Consider the following 23,873-nt stretch of genomic DNA (forward strand, 5'->3'; position numbering starts at 1 on the left):
TCTTGTGAACCATCTCTGAAAACACACAAATGATTATCAGTCACAACACTGACAACAGACAAGCAAACAGTGAATTCAGCTGGTAGGACAGGTGATGATCAGGATTTAACAGAGGGTTCCATTTTCCTGTAAGCCTGATTTTTCACCACATATAATCAACTTCACTTCAAAATGTGGCAAATTGGCAGATATGGAGGAAGCAGTCTGATGACATTTGTTTGTCATAATATGCCAGAAATTAGTTTACAAACTTGTCTTCACAATTATGATAGGAACAATTTCCCAATACCATTTCACATTTGCAAGAGGCTTCAATGCATCTTAATTGATGAAGTCCAAGAGCCCAGTAATTTTTGCTTGAATATGCTACCACATCCTGATAAACACAAAATGCAGAGAAAATAATAGGCCTGGAGCAACCAGAAAGTCAGGAGAAGGGGCTCTGACTGTCACAGCACAACACATGTCAATGAGGCACCACAGAACCAGGCTCTGGACAAGAAGTGATGCAGGCAGTGTGAAGTTCATGCAGCCATGGGAACATTTGCTTGATATATTTTTGAGGCATAAACACACAGAATGCAATTTTAAGATGGCCCTCAATTTCTACATGATGGCCTTTCCCCCTCACTTTATTACAGATACCTCTCTGTTACTACAAGTTACCATGAAGCTCCAGCCTGTCGATCCAGCTGAATGCAGCTCTCAAAGCATAATGACAACATCTTTCAGAGAGGAAAGTATTTTGTTATTGTTATTGCAATCAATGAAGTCTTAATTCATTTTTCCTTGACGTTTCTACACTATTATCTGTATTATAATAACAGTAATGGACAGTAAAGATTGGGTTTTATTGTGCCAGCATGTCTGTACAGAATAATAAAGAAGAAAGTCCTTGCTTTAGAGATCACACTCTAGCCGATGAACAAATAGGACAAATGTTATTGCTAAGAAAATAAAACAGTAACAAAAGAGAATTCAGTCACCCATTGACATTTCTCTAATCAATGGAAAACAAGAGTGATTTACCCCCCCAAAAAATGGAGAAGATGGATTTTAAGGCAAGATTTAGAATACAGTATTACCAAGGTTAGAAAACATGTCCAAAATCAAATCCAAATACTAATGTGCCCACTAAACCATATCACAAAGTGACACACCTACTCATTTTTTGAACACTTCCAGGGATAGTAACTCCAGCTTCCCTGCACCGGCTCTTTCAATGCTTAACCATCGTTTCCGTGACGAAATTTTTCCTAGTACCCAGTCTAAACATCACTTGACACAACTTGAAGCTGTTTCTCATTTTCCTGTCACTTGTTGCGTGGGAGAAGAGAAGAGACTGAGTCCCACCTCACCACAATCTCCTCTAGGGCAACTGTAGAGAGTGATTAGGTCTCCCTGAGCCTCCTTTTCACCAGGCCCAACACCCCCAGCTCCCACAGCTGTTCCTCATCAGACTTGTGCTCAGACCCTTCCCCAGCTCTGCTGCTCTTTGCACTCACTGCAGCACCTCAATGTCTTTGTTGTAGTGAGGGGCCCAAAACTGAGCACAGGATTTGAGGTGCAGCCTCACCAGTGCTGAGTACAGAGGGACAATCACTGCCCTGGTCCTGCTGGCCACATTATTGCTGACACAAGCCAAGATGCCATTGGCCTTCTTGGCCACCTGGGCACACACTGATCATGGTCAGCTGACTGTGGATCAGCACCCCCAGGTCCTTTTCCTTTTTTTTCTTGCAAAAAAAAAGAAAATGTGCAGTATGTTGGCTAATGGCACTCAAAGTGCACTGGTTGAACATGGTACTTGAAATTGGGGTAAAAAAGGAGAGTTAGGAATTAATGCATATGTCTATATAGATGGGGCTATGTGTTCCTATTTATATATTATTTTCCATTGTTAAAATTACCTACAATTTGCACAGTTGAAAAAGTGTTTTGCATTACTTTCAATAAATATTGGTATAGGTAAAAAATCACCAACTTGTCACAATGAATATTTAATATCTTAATATGTTTTGAATTAATTCCTTACCTTATTGGAATTAGGAATATTCTCAGAGATATGAGGTGTAGCAAAACCACTGATCAGATCACAAACTTTTAGAGCAGTTTTTCTATTAAATGCATTTTATTAAAAAATTAAGATGCAATTGAAAAATTCACATTAAAATTCAATTATGCTCTAGCTTTTCCCCATACTGTTTTCTGGCTACCCAGGGGGAAAAAAAGGATGTATATAAGACCTGAAAAAAAGGTCACTACTAAATAAATGCACTTGCTAAATTGGACCAAAATTGGCCCCAACACTTCAATTAACACTCTGGTTTTGGCTGTGGAAAAGTATTTCTAAAGGCATTTTCTTGTTAAAAAACTCCAGGGGCCCCTTTACAAGCACTGCCACGTGGAAAACGCTCCTCTGTGTCTCCAGTGCAGTTATTACCCTGATCTCATCTGCAAAGCCTTAAGTGTTGCCTGTAGAATTAAACACTCACCTGCACCTGCTGTTCAGAGCTAATGAATACAAATAATGTTACATGTGCCACACCTCTACAGCGGTTCATTGCCCTTTTCAGCCTTGACCACACAAATACTAGCAGGAGCTGCAGGTATATTTCAAAGGTTAAAAGCTTGAAGTATTTTACTGTTATCTTCATAAAGCTCCAAAGACGTTTGAAATAAATTGTGGAGCAGACACCATCACTCACTGTAATGAATACTAAATTGTGGACTAACTCAGAGCTTCTCAAGAGATTAGGCAAAATTGGATTCTGATGTCCAGGAGCTGCTGCTGCTGCCATGGCTGGACTTAGGCAAACCTGACAAGTCCAAGAGTAGTTGTAGAAAAGGATGGAAGTGTTCAGGGTGACTGGACTGGGTGAAACTAGACTAAAACTAGGCCAGTTAAAGTATTTTCTGTGTAGGCTCCCTCTCAAGTTACCTTGGTCCTGTAACCATAGGGCACTGGCATCTGACTTACCCAATTGCACATGGGGAGTTTTCTTCCTCAGCAGTTAATATACTTGCGGACACAGTTCCTTGTCAGGCAAGCATGGGTAATTACTGCCTATGCCATGATAATGAATATATGTTGTATTAATAAAGCTAAAACCCTTTCCACAAGGCACATATGATAGTCAATCACTTTCAGAAATGGTCAGCTTTTGGCCATGAAGACAATTAAGTAGTAATTAAGCATCATGACATGCAGACTTTCAAAGTTTTATCGTCATTATGGTTTCATTACATACCATTTGTAGGTGGAATTATCTTTAAACTCAAATGTAAACTTTCTTGACCAGTGTCAGTTTCACATCAACTCACTATTTGACTGTTAACAAATTCTCCAAGATATGACTGCTATACAGATATTTTAACTTCCTGTTAATTGGTAATTATACATTGGCAGAAAAAACAGTGTCTCTTTCCAATTATTCCAGAACTCAGTGATTATTTAAACTTTGCTAATTAGCAGCAGAGGGCTGTTACATCTTCTGGGCAAATTGTATTTGATAATCACTATTAAAATATACATGGCAGTAGTTGACTTGTAACAAAGAAAAAAAAATGGAAAAAAAAGTGGCAGTTCAAAGGGTATTAGATACAGCACAAGGCAAACGGGGGCCTATTAAAATTTCCCGAACTGTTCTAATGAGAATGCCGAGGGTCATTTCTTCCTAGTTTACCATCTGTTTGGTTTCTGGCAAATATCTCTGGTGTGAAGGGAGGGTCCTGGAGCCCATTTGTCTTGTCACAAAGTAAACCAGGGATCCACAGCAATTTCAGTAAGTTAAAAAACTGCACTTCAAGATCAGTAGCATGCACATAGCTGAATACTTTTTTCAAGGGTTGTCATTTACCGACTATTCCTTACTTTTTAGACCTGTGAGCAAGCACAGAGAGGCAGAGTGAGCAGGGGGGATGAATTTTATAGGCTCACCTAACAAGAAGATGCAACAGTTGGCCTTTTTCCATCTCACAATGTTAGTGGGAGATATTTTCCTTTATCTGTCAAAATCTGAAAACAAAACATTGTCCCAGAAGCATCAGTGTTTGATGATGCCAAAATCAAGCCTCTGAAAGCTCAAAACCACAAACGCTATCCAGGATTATAAGGAGCCTTGGATGCCTCTAATACACTGTCCAGATCCATGTGCTGACAGAGCTGGGGTGCATTTTCTGTGGTACCCCTTGGGGACAACACTGTGGGTGTCCTTCAGCCACCCAGGCACCCCTCTGCCCTTCTTCATCTGGAGATGAAAGCAGCACCAAGCAGCATCACCTACAGTAACTCTGCCCTGAGACAGCTCAGAAGGGATACAGGGACTGGAAAACACTCTTTTCCTTTTTCCCAATTCCCAGCTCACACAGAACCAGACCAAAATGATCCTTCCTCTATAAATTGAGAGGGGGTTTTGGTTTTGGTCAGCTGTGCAATCACACATGTAACCAAAATACCCAGTGGAGGATTATGTGATGGTTGCTTTAATCCTGTCAAAAGGCAATAGAATAATAAAAAGAAAAGAGTATAAGATAATTTACTTGGCATTACATTATATCTGGTGATTGCTCTTTCCAGGATTTCCTCTAGGAAATTTATTATTCATCATATTTCAAAGAATATTTGTAACTATTCATTTTTTAAATCCCAGAGAGTCGATGTGTTACTTAAAATATGTATGATCACCTTCATGATATAGAAACAAAGAATTGCAAAAGAGAAAAGACTGCAATATCATCTTTCATCTTCCATTTTTTGCTTTCTAGAAGATGCAAGTTCAGGCACTAAAATGTTTCTCAGGTAACATCACTCTGCTAGTTTCTTATAAAGTAGCCCACACAGTTGAACAAAACCTAAATTTCATGAGGCGTTTATGACCTCACAGTAGAATGGAGTCAACTGTTTTAAAAGATTGCAAAATACAAGTTGTGTAAACCAACACAGAATATAAACAAAAAATTTCTGTTTTCCAATTAGGCCTATGGCAACACTTTCCAGTGTAATGAGTGCTTGAAATCCACTGTCTCTACTACAACAGAACATACAAACTTCCAAGAAGACCTTTGCAATTTAGGTTGGAAGGTTAATGCATATATAAATGGTATAATGAAATTACTTGTTAATTCCACATTTATTAAAAGGTACACATCAGTGTAGTCATTATGATTTTGCATAAAATTAGGTTTTGGGCAGCTTAGCTAGAAAGGCTCATGTTTCCCACCCTAGTTTGTAAGAAACTAATTACACCAAACTTAAATATAATTTTTCATGTATTCATCATGTGAAAAGCTACCAGGGAGCCAGAAAGCCTTGGGAAGAAGGGGAACGCATGGAGATGCAGTGTGAGTGGCAGGTCAAAGGCAAGCTTTGATGTGCACAGCCCAGCACATCTGTCTGTTCCAGCAGCCTGTCAGCAGGATGATCCTGTGTAATGAGACAGATTCAGGTCCTCAGCTCACAGCGCTCCTTATCGCTGCTGAGGGATTAGGCTGTAATCTCCTCCTTTAATTGTAGAAATGATACCACACTCCCTGCTCCCTGCTTTCCAGAGCACACAGCTTTGGAGGAGCCATGTGGTATTTTCGTGCTTCTGCCCAGCTACAGAGTGGTTCCCCTACCACTCACCAAACCATTTATCCTTACTCTCATTTGCAAGCAATCATTCCCAGCAAACCCACCACCAACTCTGTAACTTTCTAATATATTTTTTAGTACTCCTCCCACTTTCCTCTTTTACATTTGGACTAAGCCAAGAAGTGAGAGCCCCTAAATGACTGTACGGAAGAATAATCTTGGTGGGCTCACAACCCCCAGAGCACAGGCAGATGACCCAAGCTGTCGTAAAAAGGCCAAACACCAACATGAACCCTCAGAGACAAAAGCAGAAGAAAGGAAAAGCACTGATGGATAAAGAGATTCCACAGAACTACAAAATGTATCTCCAGAGACAGACAGAGTGGGAATAACACTGAGGGTTACCAGTGTGGCATGTGAAAGAGGGAGATAAAGAGTGGGATTGCCCTCCAGCAGACAACGCTGAAAGACATGGGAACATTTCCACGTACACACCATACTGATCAGAAAAGGAGAGTGGAAATGGCACTGGAGAGATTCAGCCATGGACATATGTGATATCAGGGGATCTAATGAAGAAAGAAACACTTTTCTTAAAAGCTGCTTTTAAGAATATTTTAGTATATATCCTTATGCTTATAAAAATATTTTCTTTGCTAAAGGATCTTCCCAGCTTGGTTAGGGAAGTTTCAACTCATTTATGTTTGATCCAAGTTCTAATTTTAGCTTTGCAGTTTTAGTTTTACTGTAATCTGAACCCAGACAATGGTTCAGCCTGGGACAAAATATTAATATTTATGACCACTATTAGCTTTTTTAACCAAAAGCTCACACATTTTCCCCTAAAAATTGTTAGAAGATTTCCAAAATAAAAATTTCAACAAGCCTTGTGTCAGTGTAGTCCCACAGAGGAAACTGGGAACTATTTCATTGCCTATATATATACTGAAAAAGAAAGAAAATGAAAACATAATCTTTAGAATTAAAATATTTTATCTTTTTTTTCTTCAAAGCTTCTTGACATGGTTAACTGTGATAACTGACAATGATAGTGTCTCCATCAAGTAACTTCCTTAACTGGTAAAAGATAATTGTAGTCACAACACAGTAACTCATGACACAGAAGAGAATATATGTATGTTAAGGAGACTTCAAATTGTTGGGCAGTCTGGAAGATTATGATAATCTAGCGTGACCTCCTGTGTGAGACAGACAAGAGCATTTCAATGGTAATTTTGCAAAGGAGAAAAAATATTCTTCCCTGCACCATAAGCAACCACTATCAACCCAATTTCAGAATATTACTATCTTCAGGTTTTAAAGGCCCAGCTTTGCCCTCCCCCCATCTAATCTATGATAAACCACATAAATCTTTGAATTGAGGTCTCTGAACCTCACTAGTCCTCAACATTAAAAAAACATAATTTCCAGCAAGCTAAATCTAACTGGAATATCACAATCACTTGCCTCAAAGGAGAAACAGCTTCTTTGCTGATTGGAAATGATGACACAACAGATGGATCCAGGGTTTCTGGAGAAAGTGCTTTATGTTTTCTTCAGAAAACAAAACACTGTCACTCCCACCTAATATTTTACTAAACAATATATTAAATACTGTGGAGACTGCTCTCTTTCTCTACTTCAAATGGTATATTTTAAAATACTGTTAACTTTTAAAACTACCAAATAATTTTTAAATGTGTATCATTTACATGCTAAATGCTTTTTGGAAGAGGCCAGCCTTCTCATCTCTCACTGCAAAGTAGAGATAGGAAAAGTTTACATAGTTCTTAGTCCTGAAAGCCATCAGTACCTTATAGATTGAGCATTCATAAAAAAACTGCATTTAAAAGCCATTGTCATTATTCTTTCACTGTTGAGTTTTTACTGTGACTTCAAAGACACTGCACAAGAGCATCATCTGTTATGAAACGTTCAGATTGGTTGGGGTTTTATTTTCAATATATATACAATCTTAGGAAGTAGCAAAAAAAATCAGCAAAATTTGTCTCTTATTTAAAATATTTTGTAACTAACACTGTAACACAACTGACCCTGTTGATTTACCATAGAAAGTAAAAAAAAAAAAAAAAAAAAAATCAGAAATGGCAGTAGTTTTTCTCTGACATAGGTAGAAGCATGTTTGAGATGGAACATCAGATTTCCCCAAGCTTGATATTTGAGAATTTGTATTGATGAGCAAAATGGAGCAGCTCCAACTCCGCATGACTGCTTTTGCATCACTTTGGCTTTTGTATTTTTCCAGCCTATAGGCTTGGAGCTTCTTTTGAATACAGAACACACATGTCACCAGTTTAATTTTTGGTTACCTTACAGTGACAGAATGGTCAAAGTCACACATCAAGAGCTAGAGAATGACCTTTGGCAAGTTAAAGAAGGCCATGTTGTTTTTTCTGTCAAATATCGCATGTTACTTTAACATCTATCTCAATAAAACATTCACTGGAACATCCTTGTTGTACAAATGAAGAAACATGTTTAGGAAAAAATACAGACATTCTTTGGAAATGCATTGAGGTATTTAGGATTTTAAAATTTTGCTTAATTGTCATTCTTACTTAGGTGTAATTAAACATGACCTGTGTACTTTGCCCAGTGAGTTTGCCATGGTCTCCCCTATGGCATGATACAAACACCTATTTATGGCAAGGTAACTTGGCCATCCCAGAAATTTCACATTGATAAGTTCTTTCTGTCTTGCTTATTATGAAGAAAGTACTGAATTCTGGCCCAAGCAGACAAATTAACATTTAAAGATACTACTGCAAGTGCAGTGATGTTGGTGTCCCCTACAATTGGTACCTGGTTTTGTACATTCACCACAGATTGCTTGTTAGGGTCACTGGAGCAACACAATTATTACTACTATTTGTAAGGATATAAAAAATGTTACCAAATAACAAACTGCAAAAGGTATAGCTGTCAATAACTTGCACAAGTTTAGAAGGGATTATTTTTAAAATGTGTGTCCTTAGCACAGCTGCTACTGTTCAATGTTACAGCAGAACCTGAAATACATGATAATTCTGCAAAGCCTATCATACCCCTTTTACTACAATTCTGCTTTTTGGACATGCACTGTGGTTTTAAAGAAGATGCTATTAACTGAATGGAAAAAGTAGGTTGATATAAGCTTAAAGGAAACAGGTTTTCAGCCCCAGAACAGTTAGAGGCTTTGGGCCAAATGCTTCAGTTTATACAAAATGTCACACCATTTAGAAATGGCTGTTTAAAACAATTTAGCTGCTGAGGCTTTTCTCTCTGAAAATTTATATTATTTAGCATACTAATGCCAGGGCTAAGCAAAGATGAAGGTGGTATAGGGAGCAATAAAATCTGCCTAAAAGCCACCACTGCCTCATCTCATTGACTCCCACTGACTTCCACATATTATTGATTACTCAGTCTAAATTAACCTGCTTCATTAATTGTGTTGCTGCTGATGTCCTCTGTACAACCAAGCATTAATAATTACCCTGGGCTGCAGAAGGTAAATGACACTGGACTTACCAAATCCAAAAGCACTGGAACCACCAATACTCTGGGAAGCCTGAACACTGGTAGATGTGTAGAGCCCAGTTACCAGTAAGCCATCAAAGAAGGTACTTGTCGAAATAGTCACTGAAATGAGAGAAATAAAATATGTGTAAGTATTATATTTAAGATCCCATACATGTTCTGTGAGCAGGCTCTTGCTCTGGAATGAGATCCCATCATACAGTCCACCAAATGCATCTGAATTCCCCCAATATTTATTATATTTCTTTTACTTTCAGTTGGTGCTTGGGAAGTTGCCTTTGCCAGAAGCACAAACTGTGCTATTCACAAAATGCACAATGAGTTAGAAAATAATGTACTGGAGGCCATGGCATGTAAGCAATTGTCAAGACATTAGAGTGTAGTAAAAGCAATGAAATAACCAAGATTATGGTACTGTTCTTTCTGTACCTAAATAGAATGCCAAGTTACAGTTATCATGCTTATTATAGCATTATACATTTAAATTATTTAAGCATCTGAGATATTACAGATTGTGTGTATCTAAATAGCTCAGGAATGTATTTTTAAGAGATTCTTAAGTAAGAGCAGAAAATACCCAAAAAGCAACTACAAGTAACATTGGAATCTATATATTCTTTGTTAGAATTGAAAATTCTTTCAGTATTTAATTCTTGTACACACTAATTCTCATATTTTTATTTTTGTGTGTTTGACAAGGTAACCCACAAGGGAAACCAATTGATGTAACATTTTTGGATTTCAGTAAAGCTTTCAATACAGTCTCTCACAAGATCCATTTGAAAAATATCCAGCACACAGCTGGATGAACACATGTGATGGGTAAGCAACTGGCTCACGGGTTGGGCAGAAAGTTATAGTAAATCAGGTGACCTCAGACTGGAAACCTGTCACTAGCAGGGTTCCACAGGGCTCCATCCTCAGCTCTGTGCTCTTCAATATCTTCATAAATGACTTGGACACAGGACGGGAGGGAATACTGAGCAAGTTCAGAGAAGATACAAAACTGGGAGGAGCTGCTGACTCCCTTGAAGGCAGGGAGGCCCTACAGAGAGACCTCAACGAATCAGAGGCCAGGACAACCACCAACCATATGAAGTCTCTCTGCAGGGCCTCCGTGTCTTTGTGATATAATTTTCCTCTTTTTTGCTCTTCAGCTTTGTCTGTCTATAATCATCCTTTTACTACAATCTTAATCCATACTTAATTAAACATGGATAAACTGCATTGCAAATCTATGGCCTACATATAGGTGGTTTTCTTCTTTTTAGAATTGCCTTATGAAGAGCAAAGATCTACAAAAAAAAGCTCTCCCTGCTGAAGAAGACTTGTATGACTTGTAGCCTCGTACACTGAGGATGCATCCAGACCTAACTTACCACACTCATTTTGCTTTCATACCTCAATCCTTTCTATTCCCTTAATACAGAGAGATTGGTGCTTGTCAGGGATTGCTGATAAACTCTGATCACTCCCCAAATCACATTTCATCTCCCTGTGTTTCTCTCTCTTGGTAGGGACATCATGAGCCAGTAACTGGGAACTGAAGCAAGATACTGCAAGGTGACTGCTAGGATATTCACTGATGGTACACATTCAGCAGAGAAACAGTAGGCTTTCTTAAGTCCAAATAGTCATTTAGTGTTTCCTCTGTGGTACACATTTGGCTTAAACTTGGTGTTTAATATTTTAAATAAACATAAAAATGGTGACAGTAGCTGAATTTATTTTAAGCAGAGGAGCAATATTTACCATGTTTAATTTATTCTTCAATTCTTTGTATTTAATTATCTTCCTTTCTTTGATTATTCAATAGTATACACTGAATAAACCCTGAATCCAAGTTTTCTGCTCCCATGACTCCAAATTTCAGTGTTTTGCAATAGAAACTTCCCTGAATTTAGATGCAGGTTCAGAGCCATATGTTCAGTTTTTAAGAAGAGGCCACTTCTGATACATGTTAAAAGAATAGCAAAAGACTCTAGATATTTTTTAAATGAAAGATATGTTAGGGAGAGTAAAATAAAATCAAACAAGCAAACAATGAATTTGTCCTGCATTTGATGATGAAGTGGTGAATAATACATGACCTTTTCTTCCCTTTATGCCTTTAAACCAACAAAGAGGCAAAACATATGTTGAAAAGTATGCCTATGTGTTATTTTTGAAGACTTGGCAAAAGAGTCAGTGAAAAGCATTGATAGAAGGGCACTGGGCCAGTACTTTGCTGCCATTTTGTTTCCCTGTGGGGAAGCATCTTATTCTTTACTGGATAGGATATAATGCAAAAGCCTACTGTGAACAGGTGACCAGTTTCTCTATGGGAAAGAAGTGATATTTCACAATGCCTGTATTTGACTTTGGACATATTTGTGTGATTGTCAACCCTCATTTTACATAAGCATGTAATAGGTCAATTTTTATTGTTGAAAAATTTCCAGCACAGTATGGCTCCCTCATTAAGCCTCTGGGAAACTGCACAACGCCTCTAGCACATTTTTTAAAAACAGAGCACTAGGCTGTTATTATACACGTGTCATACATTTCAGAATAATTTCATAGTTCTTCAAAAGAAAAAAAATTAATCGTGACATTCTCAGTGATGATTTTTTTTTCCTACCCACTGGTGAAATACATCAAATTCCCATAAAATGAAAGAAAACACACACTATGCCAAATGATAATGACCAAGAGCAGGAAAGCTGTGCTAATGCACAGCCCAGCAACAGGACTGTGATTTTATGAAGGGACTAGGGCTTGTTACTGAGGGCACTGAAATTCCCCTTCCAAAAGCAACAAGAAGTTTCTCTCCCCCAGGCTTACACTGGCTCACGCCATATGTAGTTGATGCCAAATATCTGGCACTACAGAAGCAGGGACCAATGCCATGACCCACTGGGACTTAGGAAAACATCTGGAAAGGCACAGCTGCCCCGAGCACCCAGGGCTGGGCAAGCAAGGTGGGCTCTGGCACTGCCCCACTGCTGCCCCATGGCACCCAAGGGGCAACACAGCAGCAGGTGTCATCTGTGAGCCTGAGCAGGCACTGCTCCATCCTCAAGAAGAACCTTCTTTGGGAGGAGAATTTGGTGAGTGAAGAAGTGAGGAGGCCTTCCTGTCCCTGGGGTCTGAATGGTTGGGCAGGGGTTTGCTGGACGCTGCCACACAGCACAGCCTCCAATGCCAGCCCTCCTGGCTGCTGTGCCAGGACAGCCAGGGATCCCTGGCTCCACTTATCTCACCCTCACACCAGGAATGGGAGAACACAACCCAAGGCACAGATGGAGGTAGGAAGCCCTGAATTGCTTTGAAATAGTCCAGAGTAAGAGGTTCTCATCCAGGAGATGAGAACATCTTCCCAAGAAACGCATGAGGGCTGTGTTTTGGAGCAACCTACTTATCAGACACCACACTGCTAATTTTAGAGGCAAAGGTGGTAACTACTTTAAGAGTTGCTCAACACTTCCTTCTATTTTCAGTTCCTGAGACTTTTGCCAGTTTTTGCCCTCTTGGACTTCTTGGGCTGGTTTGTTTTTCATGGTGTCTGCCTCAGACTGATTTAATTACTTAAGGAAGAAGCAATTTCAATCAAAACACTTCATTTCTGAGATGAGGTTAGCGAAAAATGTGTTGCCCTGGATGAAAAATTCCACTGTCCTTTGCTTTCATCAATTCTTCTGCTCTGAAATGTGAGAGTGTTCCTCCAAGTTTGGACAAATTATATTTTTTATATATATATACACACATAAAAAAACCCAGAGTTGACACATGCTCAACAGAGACATTTTCATTTTTAGTATCTAAATATTTCTGGAGATTCTGTCCTCACTTAGTACTCTTAGAGCACAGTCTGGCTAATAAAAGCTCCCTGAAAAAAGTCCCATGAAATATATTTCAGTCCAGCTATACTGCTTTGTTGGAACAAAAATGCTTTGTGGATATATCATTTCTGATGATGCTTTGATCTAGAAAGTTTCTCAGTGTTTTAAAGTAGGAAGTCATATCTGCTGGTTGGAAAGAAAGGGCAAAGAGAGGGATCTTTATCAAAAGTCTGTGCTTCTGATGAGAAAACATCAATTCATCAAAACCCCACTTCTGAAAACGCTGAGAAATGTGCAAAATGTCATAAAAACGAAGTTGCTTAACAAGTGTGACCAACACTGTCACCAATAATTTGAACTTAGGAGACACAAAAATAGACCTGAGGGCAAAAGTGAACAAATATGGAGGAGGTGTTGACTAGAACCAGTACAGGGAATAGGGGAAGAGAAATTTTTGGAGAAAAAATGGGGAGCAGTGAGGGTGAAGGGACCACAGCTGGAGAAAATAGCCAGAAGGTGACAAAAAGCAGGAGATGGGATCTGCACTGGTAGCCTGAGAACCCTAGAAAGGTTCAGTATGAGGGACTTACACAGTGACTGGGGAGAGACCAGGTGTAAAACCCAGCAACAAAGTGTGGGTCAGCCTCACATGCTGCTCAACAGCCACAAAAGCAGCCATATCCATCTTCTAAATCAAGAGAACAGTGTTTGCATGATGGATATGAAACATTCCTGTCCACAAAACACATGGACAGGAATACACAGATTAGCAAATAACTCTAGTTTATTTTGTGAAAGCCTAGGAAATGGTTCCATGAAAAAAAATCATATTAGGGGTGGGAAATACCATGGAAGTTATCTTCTGGTGTTGTTTTGCTCTACCCTTCTTTCTGTACAATGGCTGTGGTCACAAAATGTGTTTCTGAGAATCAAGAGGGCCTCAGTTCAATTTTCCACCAAAAATCATGGAGAGCTGCTGACTGCAACTCCTCAGCACACACCTGCTGCTGTGTTCATTTGCTAGCTATGCTGGTTCAGTGGGCACACAGACTGGCCTCATCCCACCAGTGCCACCCTCTCTGGGAAGCTTTGGTGTTATTTCCTTGGGAAGGGAGGGGATGCAGCAGCCTTTTCTGGAGAAGCCTTTCATTTTGCACTACAAGTTTTTGCGAGAGCCCTGGAGCTGGTGCCTCCCACGGGACAAGGAACAGCAGTGCCCCGGGCTATGCCAGGAGCTGACATGACTCAAGGAGGAAGCGGGTCAGGAAGAAGGAGGCTGGCAAAGATTCTGCTGAAATTATACTGTAGGTAGATGTAGCAGCATAACAGGAAAGACAAAATGGGCTCTGAAGTGTAGTTATCATCAAATATTTATAAGAAATTAATTCTATTCTTAAGAACATAATTTTCACTGTTTTCAGAGTTAGTTGCCACACATACTGCATACTATTATAGAAATCTATTAATCGGTGTAAGTAATTGCATAAAATTTGCCTTACATTCTCTCAAGGGACTTATCTACTCTCCAAAAAGGCAGATCTATTTTAACTGATATTCAAAAGACTCGAAATATAGCCAGTGCATCTAAACTAAAAGCAGAAAAAGAGCCAGGTGATCATCTCAGGAGATACCTGCCACTGACAGGTCATACCTACTCTGGCTGCTCTTCAGCACCAGCTAAATATCACTAAGAGGGTGGATATATACAGAAATTCCACAGAATTTGCAGCTGCCGTTGATGACAATCACAGAGTATAAGGAGGAATTGATAAAGGCAAAGATCTTTGATGCCCCACACACTGTTTAGGTGTGTCAAGACATAGCCACAGTGTAAAACTGCACTTTTGTATACCATAAATAAAACAGAAAATAATTCTGGTATGTGAAATGGGATCGCCACAGACAGTGGACTTCCTGAAATGAGGCTTTCTTGCACCAAAGCAATGACAGGCATTTTTTTAGGCTCTTGTCAAGGTCAAAGCCAGTTCCATGTAGTACTGTAATATTGCATCATCACCTGAGTCATGGCTGGAAACCTTCCTCTTAAATGGAAATAAATTATTTATACTTAAGTAATGCTATTGGGTTGTTTTGTATTCACTCCTAAAAAAATATACCAGCCTCTGCAAGTCAGGTGTGCACTGGCACTGTTCAGAGAGGCCTCTGGCCCTTCACAGTGCTGCAGGATCCTGCAAGGGGAATGGAGACTAACATCAATACAGCAAGGACTGTCAACATCACACTACATTCACAGAACATGCTGAGTTGGAAGGGACCCATAAGAATCAAAGTCCAGCTCCTGGCCCTGCACAGCACCGTCCCCAAGAGTCATACTATTTGCCCAAGAGCATTGTCCAAATGCTTCTTGAACTCTGCCAGGCTGGTGCTGTGATTACTTCCCTGAGGAGGCTGTTCCAGTGCCCAACCACCCTCTGGGGGAAGAACCTTTTTCTAATATCCAACCTAAACCTCCCCTGATGCAGCTTGAGGCCATTCCCTCGGATCCTGTCCCTGGTCACCACAGGGAAGAGAACAGTATCTGCCACTCTGCTGCCCCTCATGAGGAAGTTGTAATTGCAATGAGGTCTCCACTCAGTCTCTTCAACATGGGAAAGATGCACTTTGTCCCTTCCCAGTTGGTCCCCTTTTTTAGGCAAAGGAATCTTTCCGCCACCCTCATGCAACACCAAACACAAGTGACCCATCTGGGCATGCAGTGCTGTCAGGGCACAGGTAATACCCAGTCCAAATCCTTAAAATACCAGACCACTCCTGAAATGCCAACTACAGATTAAATTGCTAGTAAGAAAAGAATAAGCCCTGATGCTTTATTTAAAGGCAACTGTTAAGACGCCAGAGTGATTAGAAATCTATAAATACTATGGCAGAGTTTTACATGTATGCATTCCAAACAGTGTGCTGATAAATGTACTTGTAAGTGAATAGTGGAGAAGGGTTTGTTACAAGAATCCAGAAAGTGCATACACTGAATTGCATCCAGAACCTTATTACTAAAAAAGAAATTTTTAGGAGACTAGTGAAATTCATGTTGACATCAAACTAATTTTTACTGCTCACAGACATACTTTGCTTTCAAAGGAACACAAAGTCGAGAAATTTATAATTATATAGTGATTTCAAATATGAATGCCAGACAGACACGCAAGAACAGTATGAATCACAGGTCTACACATCATTCAGCAACAACAAAAGCAGAAAACCCACAGGATTCTTACTCATACTGGTTTTGATTTTCCCCAAGTAGGTGGAAGAGAGCAGAAAAAAGACATTTCAGCATGGTTAAGTAAACAGACATGCAGTCTTTACAACTCAAAGCATTCTCACTTAGGTATTGGTTTTCTGAAGCCCACAACCAAAGTACTAAATTCACAATAACACAGCAGTGAGCTTTTCTTGAAGATGTACAGAACAGAACCATCTCTAATCTGTGATACCCTCACCAGTAATTCCAGTTAGCAATTACTCTCCAAAGGAGGGGAGTAAAAATGTACAAGTTTTGAACTTTGTTCTGGACAGCTTAAAAATATGATCTGGTGTTGCTTTGTGTTACAGTATAGTGTCAGTGTTTCTGCCCCATTCTCCATCAAATCTCTGTCTTTACAGCTTTTCAAATCCTTTCCTAAATTGGTAATGAGCAACAGAGAACTGAAAATAGATTGCAGATGTGTGGCAAGATGTCCGTAACACGATATCCAGAGACATCATTTGTCATTGATGCAAAGAGTAGCCTATCAGCCTTGTGAACGGACTATTTGCAGAGACATTACTTGTATTTTTGAAATTTCATAACAAGACAGTGATGATGACATCAGCAGCAATATAAAAAGTGTTTATTCTTGTATTCCTAAACTAAAAAGGATTGGTCACAATTGTTTACATGGTCCAAGGTGCTTCAGAGCTCCCATCTCACTAAAAGTGAAGAGTCCAATGGTTAGACCTGTGAACAGAACTCCAATGTGAGACCCATGAGTCTGACTTCCTAGGTATCAATAAATACATTTCTGGCCATATTCAAAGCCAGAAACTTGGCCACATTGAGCAGAGAGGTGCTTTGTTCCAGCTGGCATCACCAAACATGTTGGCACAGCTCAGAGACCTGACAGAGGAGAGGTAAGACTGGCTGCTGTCATAGCATCCTGCTTTTAACCAACAGATGGGCAATTAAGGCTCTCACCTAGGTAAGAGGATTTAAATCTGGATTTCCCAATGAAATATTAGTTTAAAATATTTTAAACTCACTGCCTGTGTGGCCCAGCCACTGTCCCTCAGCTGCAGGCATTGCATTTTTTATGGGAAAAAAGTGAATACCAGCTGGCACAGAGAGAGGCACAGCCTCTCCTCCTTTTGGGGCAGCCTTCTTGGAAGGAGAAGATGGAGGTTTCAGTCAGTGGCCCAGTGAATATGTGCTACTGCTATATAAAGCTCCAGAGAACATCACATCTATTTATGTCACCCCATTTAGGCTGTAAATCTCCCCCTAATGTTGATGTTTAAAACAGACCAGATGAATCACACTCCAGAAATGTCTGATTCTCCTCACTGACTATAAAGGGAGCCTAGACTGTAAAGCTCAGCTGTAGATGTCAACACTGAAGATGGCTAAACTCAGATTATTCCCACCAAGAGCCATTCACACAGACTAACTTAATTATCCAATTTCTATTAAAACGTCCAACTATTGCCCACATCAGAGGGAACTGTGCAGGAACTAGGCAGAATGCAGAGCTCACCCGAGGACATGAGAGACAATGACTATCTTTATCTTCTTTCTTGTGTTATGCCAAATACATCACTAATGCTTAGCAACTTAGCAAGCCCTTGTAGTACCAAAACACTCCAAAGGCTATCAGCAAATGCCTGTTATCCCATTTGATAATTCACAGAGGCCTGAATAGTATCAATGGAGTTTGAGCAGTAAAAACAATAACCTGCATGTGAAACAAAATCTGTTTCACTAAAATGTACATCAGCTATGTCTCTAAAAATTAAACCCCTGAATCAAATTGTGTACAAAACGAGAATTATCATCTAAATACCATTTCCTGCAATGACTGAAAAGGACAGTTATTTATAGTTTTAGCTTAAGAAACACAAACCAAATCATATTATTTACTGGCATGCACCTCTGGGCAACAAAATACTGTTAATATGAGAGTTATTTGCATAACATAACAGCCAGTAAAATATGCTTTAACAGTATTTACATGATGGTTAGACTCAAATGACTGTGAAATGTATTTTGTCAGTGATAGTATATTATTTCTCTTATCCAAAGTCCCAGGAGCATCTAGGAAGAGATGGTGGTCATTCCCTGACCTCACCAACTACACAGGGCATGAAATAAGTCTCATTACTGGTGTATGTTGGAACTGGTTTGTATCCTTATTCAGCAACCACCATTCTCCCTATTAAGTTTCAAATTCAAATTCTCTCATGCTTCTATGAAATGAACCAACATAAAATTTTTCCTAAAAAAAGATTAAACATTATTGTGATTACCTTTTTGTTACTCTAAGCCTGAGACTATTGACCCCCATTTTGAAGCCTAACCTTATTTTTCATGCCTTTCAAGTTTATGTGAGGTTGCCTGTTTGATACCCATACATGAAAATTTCATATTGTTGGCTGTGCTCTCAATAAATTATTTAGAAGGTTTGAATATTACTGCACTGTGAGGATTTTCAGAAGAGTTTGGTAAATCCTTTTATTCTGCTGTCCTCAAAAGACAAACAACCTCTCAGTACACATTTAACAATAGCTTTAAAAAAGAAAATGAAGCCTGGCTTGAAAAGAGAGCAAGTATAATTATCTACGAGGAATTTGTTATAACTCAGTAATATCTAAACATTTGCAAGAACTTTTGTCTTAATTCTAGGTAAGGAAGCAAGTCATCTAAAACCAGATTGTTGAACATGTTTACATCAGGCTAAAGTAACACAAATCCTTTTACAGACACATAAATTATGATAAGCATATATTGTGAAATGCAGGAGTTCAATTGATGCTGGAGAATAAGGACTCATCTGGCTGCCCATGGCTTGAAAATGTGCTCTGTTCACTGGGTGAAAAACTGGCTGCATAGCTGAGCTCAGAAAGTGGTGGCCAATTGCAAATAGTGTTCCCCTGGCTCAGTAGTGGGGCCACTCCTTTTTAATATCTTTATCAATGACCAGGGAGAGGGGATCGAATGAACTCACTGTCAGTCAGCTTCAGGTGACAAGGAGCTCCAGCATTTAATTGCATAATGTATGAAGATGTTTTCCCTTTATTTTTACGCTCTCTTTTCTCTAATTCTTCTATTTTCAATATCAGGGAAATGTTTGCTTTATCAAGAGAATTCAACATTTAGAGATAACTTTCACAATTCTCTCAACTATCCATTTTCCAAAACTGAGGAAATTTACTTTAGCTTCCCATTACACAGGAAGATGTTCTCTCTCTCATCATCTAGTTTTACTATAGCCTTTCCAAGCAGAGGCAACCAGATGCATCCATAACATAGAAATGTGGGTGTAATGTTGTATTGCACACCCAGTGGTAAAAGTGATCCTGGTTGTTTCAGTCTTCATTCCTTCCTCATAATTCCTAAGGTTCAAGGTGGTGATGTTTGATTATTCATGCTTAGCATCAAGGTAATATATTTTGAAACTCACTCCCAATATCCTGTTCCACACATTCTGCATTATTTTTGCCTGTGTTCCCCACCACCACTACCTTCATTTTTCTGTAACACAGCATTAAATTTTACTACCTTCAGCAGTGTGACATACGATGCTGTTACCTTCCTAATAAGTTCCCAATATCATTTTGACCACTTTTAACTTCAGGCATCAAGCCGTGACAATGACATTTCTTCCTCATCAGTCACAGTTCTCCCTCCTCAGAGTGGATTCCTTGAGTGATAGAATTCAAGTGAAAGCTGGCATAGTCTCATAGTCTACATTATGAACAAGAGTGAGCAATAAAGTTTCTGACTCCATTTTTCTTTAATATATATGTGCTTATCTACCTTAAACCAGAGCTTAACAAGATTGCTTAATGGACTGCAGAAATTAGAGACCTTAAATAACCTGGTGCTTTGCAGTCTAAATACACTGGGTATCCAATATAGCAGCAGTGCAAGGGACACACAGGTATCTGTTTTAATATCAGACTTGGGATTCATCTGCCAAGTGAGTATGCAGAACATCATCCTCCTCACCCAAACTGCTCATCTCAGTCTTTTCTGTACAACAGTTGTACCCAGCACAGCCAGCAGTTTGAGTTGCAGCTTGTCCAGACCCAAAGTAGTTACCAAGGCATTGGGAGGGTTGGCTATAGACCCTGGGGAGCAAGCAGGCAAGAGTGCACACGAGTCCTGATTAGAAAGGAGAAAATAAAGAAAAGTAGCATGGAAAAGTGAAGACTGAAATGCACTGAAAGTTGCTGAGAATCATGAACAGGAGGAAGAGAATCAAAATACATCGTACTGTATTATTATGGGAACGGACACAAGAGTTTAAAAATGTGATTTAATTTTGTATGTATGATTCATGCAACAAAATAATTCTGCTTAAGTGCAGTCCCTCATTTAGTTGGTGAAGAATGCTATTAGAAAAAAAGCTAGACAACCCCCCTCTATAAACTAGAACAATACTACTAAATAGCCTAGAGATTGATTGACATTTTAAGTTAAGGAATGGATAAAATGAGGATTTATATGGGAAAAATATAGCAAGGCTTATACAAAAAGTGAAGCAGTATTTATACTGAATTCTGGCATATGTCTGACCAGGCTGTAACAAACGTTCATACAATCCTTTGACCATACACTGTATATTAATACTGCAAGGTCGAATCAATAAAAAATACCTGTTTCTAAAGGTTCAAATAAGAACAACATAGAAAAGAATCTGAAAAAAATAAGAAAAACATTCACTAGTCCTCTGACATTTACAAACACCCAATGAAAATTGAGTCTAAAGAATGAAACTATTGTTTTTAAGAAATAAAACTCCTACAGTAAGAGCAATATTAAAGCTCAGTGGCATCTGTTTGTCTCATCTTTATGGTTATGTGGCTAAATGGGTCAGAGGCAGAGATGGGGACAGTCATACAATACATATGCTTATCCTTTACAGTGCAATTCTTCACAGTGTGGTTTGTAAAGGCTGAGCATCCCAAGGAACTGACAGCTACCTCAGGAAGGCGTATGGCTGTAGGTACTTCACTGAGAGCTGTTGGTTCTTTGTGTTAGGTTTTCTATAATGGTCAACTACTGAACAAGAAAGACAGAGGACTGGAACAGCAGCACTGTGGCAGGTTGTGATTATGAAACACCTGACAGGGCTCTGGGGGAAAATCTACAAAGTGCCTTCTCTCCGTTTTGCTTGGGCACAGGGTTGGCTCTGAAGATAAAAAAGGGTTCCTTCTAGACTTCTGTTTCTAGACTGGTAACGGATACTTTACCACCTCTAAATGTTCACAAAAAAGTCTAGTCCAACATTCTGATTCGGCAACCAGCCAAACCATGCACACACAGAAAAATACAACTGCAGCACAAGGACTTGTGTTGAACTTGTCATTGTCGGTTAGTTGCTTGTTAAATACTTTATAAATACAGCAAATTCCCAAGTGGTAACTTTCTGTTCTTAAAGACAAAAAAAAAGGGGAACATCATAGTTCCCTGGTGTGTACAACTACCCCAGATAATACCAGCACAAATTCCCCAAGCAAATAATGAATTTTTAACAAATTGCTTCATGTCCTCTTTCCATACTGAAATTCCTTCTGCTCTGCACATCCCATTGAAAGCGATAAGTATTCACAGCCATGTCCCTGCTATGACTCATATCTTGTTAGAACAAAAAGAGGCACTTGGCTCTCTGGAAAATAAATCCCACAGCCGCCTGCCTTGGATTGCTGCAAGCCTACAGCTCCCTGGCTTGTGCACTGTTGTGTCACAGAGGTCTTCATGTCCCACAGGAGACAATTACTAAGAAGTACCTCCAGAATAGGTGATGTTCTGCATATTATAATAGGAAGAGTAAAGGGCTAAAATGGTAAATATATTTTAAAAGGCTCAAAAAGCACAGTTACACTGTGGGAAAGTCAGTCCCCTGACAAGCTAAGCTGTGAAACTACCACAGCCAGTCTCCTAGCAAAGAGGTTATTAGTGACAGGAAGAACTAAACTAATTGCCAGGATAATTTGTATTGGTATCCTCAGCAAGAAGCCAAGCTAGCCAAGAGCCATGATAACTAGCAGATCTATGCCAGAAAAAAAAACATGAAGAGGTTTTTTATCTTCCTAGCTTTTCTCCATTAGTTTGTCAATGAAAATTGCAAGAGAGAAACAAAGAAATCAAACAGCCCCCCTCAAAAAACTGCCAACAAACCAAACTAAACAAACAATTGGCAAAGTCAATCAAGTCTATTTGATCCAAACATCACTGACTGGACCAGCACAACATAACACTGGGAACACAGTTAAATCCATAGACCTAAGTTGGTCAACCTGTCTCCTGTTCTGTGGCATGTCTTGACATCACTGAATGAATACTGTTACCAAATAAGCCCCCAGTAACACCAGACACCTATAATAACACAGACACCTATAATAACACAGGCCATTAATGCAAGCATACCAATTGGTCAACATTTTACCTAAAGGGTGAAGTTCTTCTTTCAACCCGCTGTTCCAGTGCAAAATTAGACAGGAATTCCTCTCAGGAGTTACTAAGGTCAAGGCAGAAGTGACACCAATGCATTGTGATGGGTATAAACCCCAATATGCTTTCCCACAGAACAACTAGGAGGAGAAAATACTCCAGATATTTTCACCAGCAGATACCTGCACTTGAAAAAGAATTCTGAGCAACTGGTGAAAAGAAACATGTGCCTAAATATGGAAAAGGGTCTTCTAACATTCTGTTCCAACTCCTGGCTCAACAAGTAACATCACTGTCAATCTGCAATGCCTTGAATAAGAGAAGAGAAAATAAAATAAACTTTCTGTGTAGGGGAAGAGTCTATATTAATTTTACTGCAGATTTTGAATTTGGACTCTCTGAGAAGCCAAACATTTTGAGAAAAAATGGCAGAAGTCTCTGGTTCACCCTCAATGTCTCTCTAATTCAGTAGTTAAAGCACAGCGGAATGGCCACTCACCAATAAAAGCAGTCATGCCACTTCACACATCATAAAGGTCTAGCTATGAAGAAATTAGGTAAAAATAAATATAAATTACTATATTTAATAATTTATTATTCCCAGCATGGTTCTGGGAAACCATATATTCAATACTGTCTTCCACTTCTGCCTTTTAAATTCTGCAGTTGATTCAAAGAATGACTCTGACATTCGTCTAATCCTCTCAGTATTGCACACAGAAGAATGAGTAAGAAGAACCAGATAAGCAGAACACAGAAAAATGGATCTGGAGATGAGTGTGGTCTATGCATCAGCTGGGATGCACTGTATGCTGAACTTTCAAAACATGGAATAGGCAGAAATCAGCAAGAACGCAGTGAAATACATTTAAAAATCCCCACAACAAAGGGTGTCTTAGGAATTCCCCTCTGTACATCTTTAACCACATTAGTTCAGAGGCATATGCATTCTCCTACCTAAGATCTTAAGAAACTTGGACTTTGCAATTTTGCTAAATAAGCCTCTTCAATAAATAATAGGAATAGTGCAGTGCCAATATTATTTGAACATTTATTGTTATCTTGAATATGAAAAGATGGAATAATAAAGGGCTTTTAGGAGGTTGAAATGCTTAGAATTTCATAAAAGACACATAAATGATTCTTACTATGCCATTTTCAGTGAAAATCAAATACTTTGATCTTCTCCAGTATCATTTCAGCTTTGAATTGAATATTTCAGTTCATTTTGTTAAACTGCAACAACACCCCCCCCCCCATTTTTATA

At 39.1% G+C, this 23,873-nt stretch overlaps 1 protein-coding gene across 2 annotated transcripts in view; it reads right to left on the reverse strand.

Moving 5' to 3' along the window:
• The window catches only part of RELN (reelin), a 272,354-nt gene that overhangs the window by 218,769 nt on the left and 29,712 nt on the right, over positions 1-23,873 (reverse strand). For both annotated transcript variants that reach the window (XM_085040349.1, XM_085040356.1), the window contains exon 2: positions 9,107-9,217. In XM_085040349.1, coding sequence (XP_084896475.1) covers positions 9,107-9,217 — 111 coding nt within the window. The remainder of the gene's footprint in view (positions 1-9,106; positions 9,218-23,873) is intronic.

This window comes from Lichenostomus cassidix, chromosome 1Aa, assembly GCF_008360975.1.
Source record: "Lichenostomus cassidix isolate B80296 chromosome 1Aa, HeHo_3.0, whole genome shotgun sequence".
NCBI lineage: Eukaryota > Metazoa > Chordata > Aves > Passeriformes > Meliphagidae > Lichenostomus > Lichenostomus cassidix.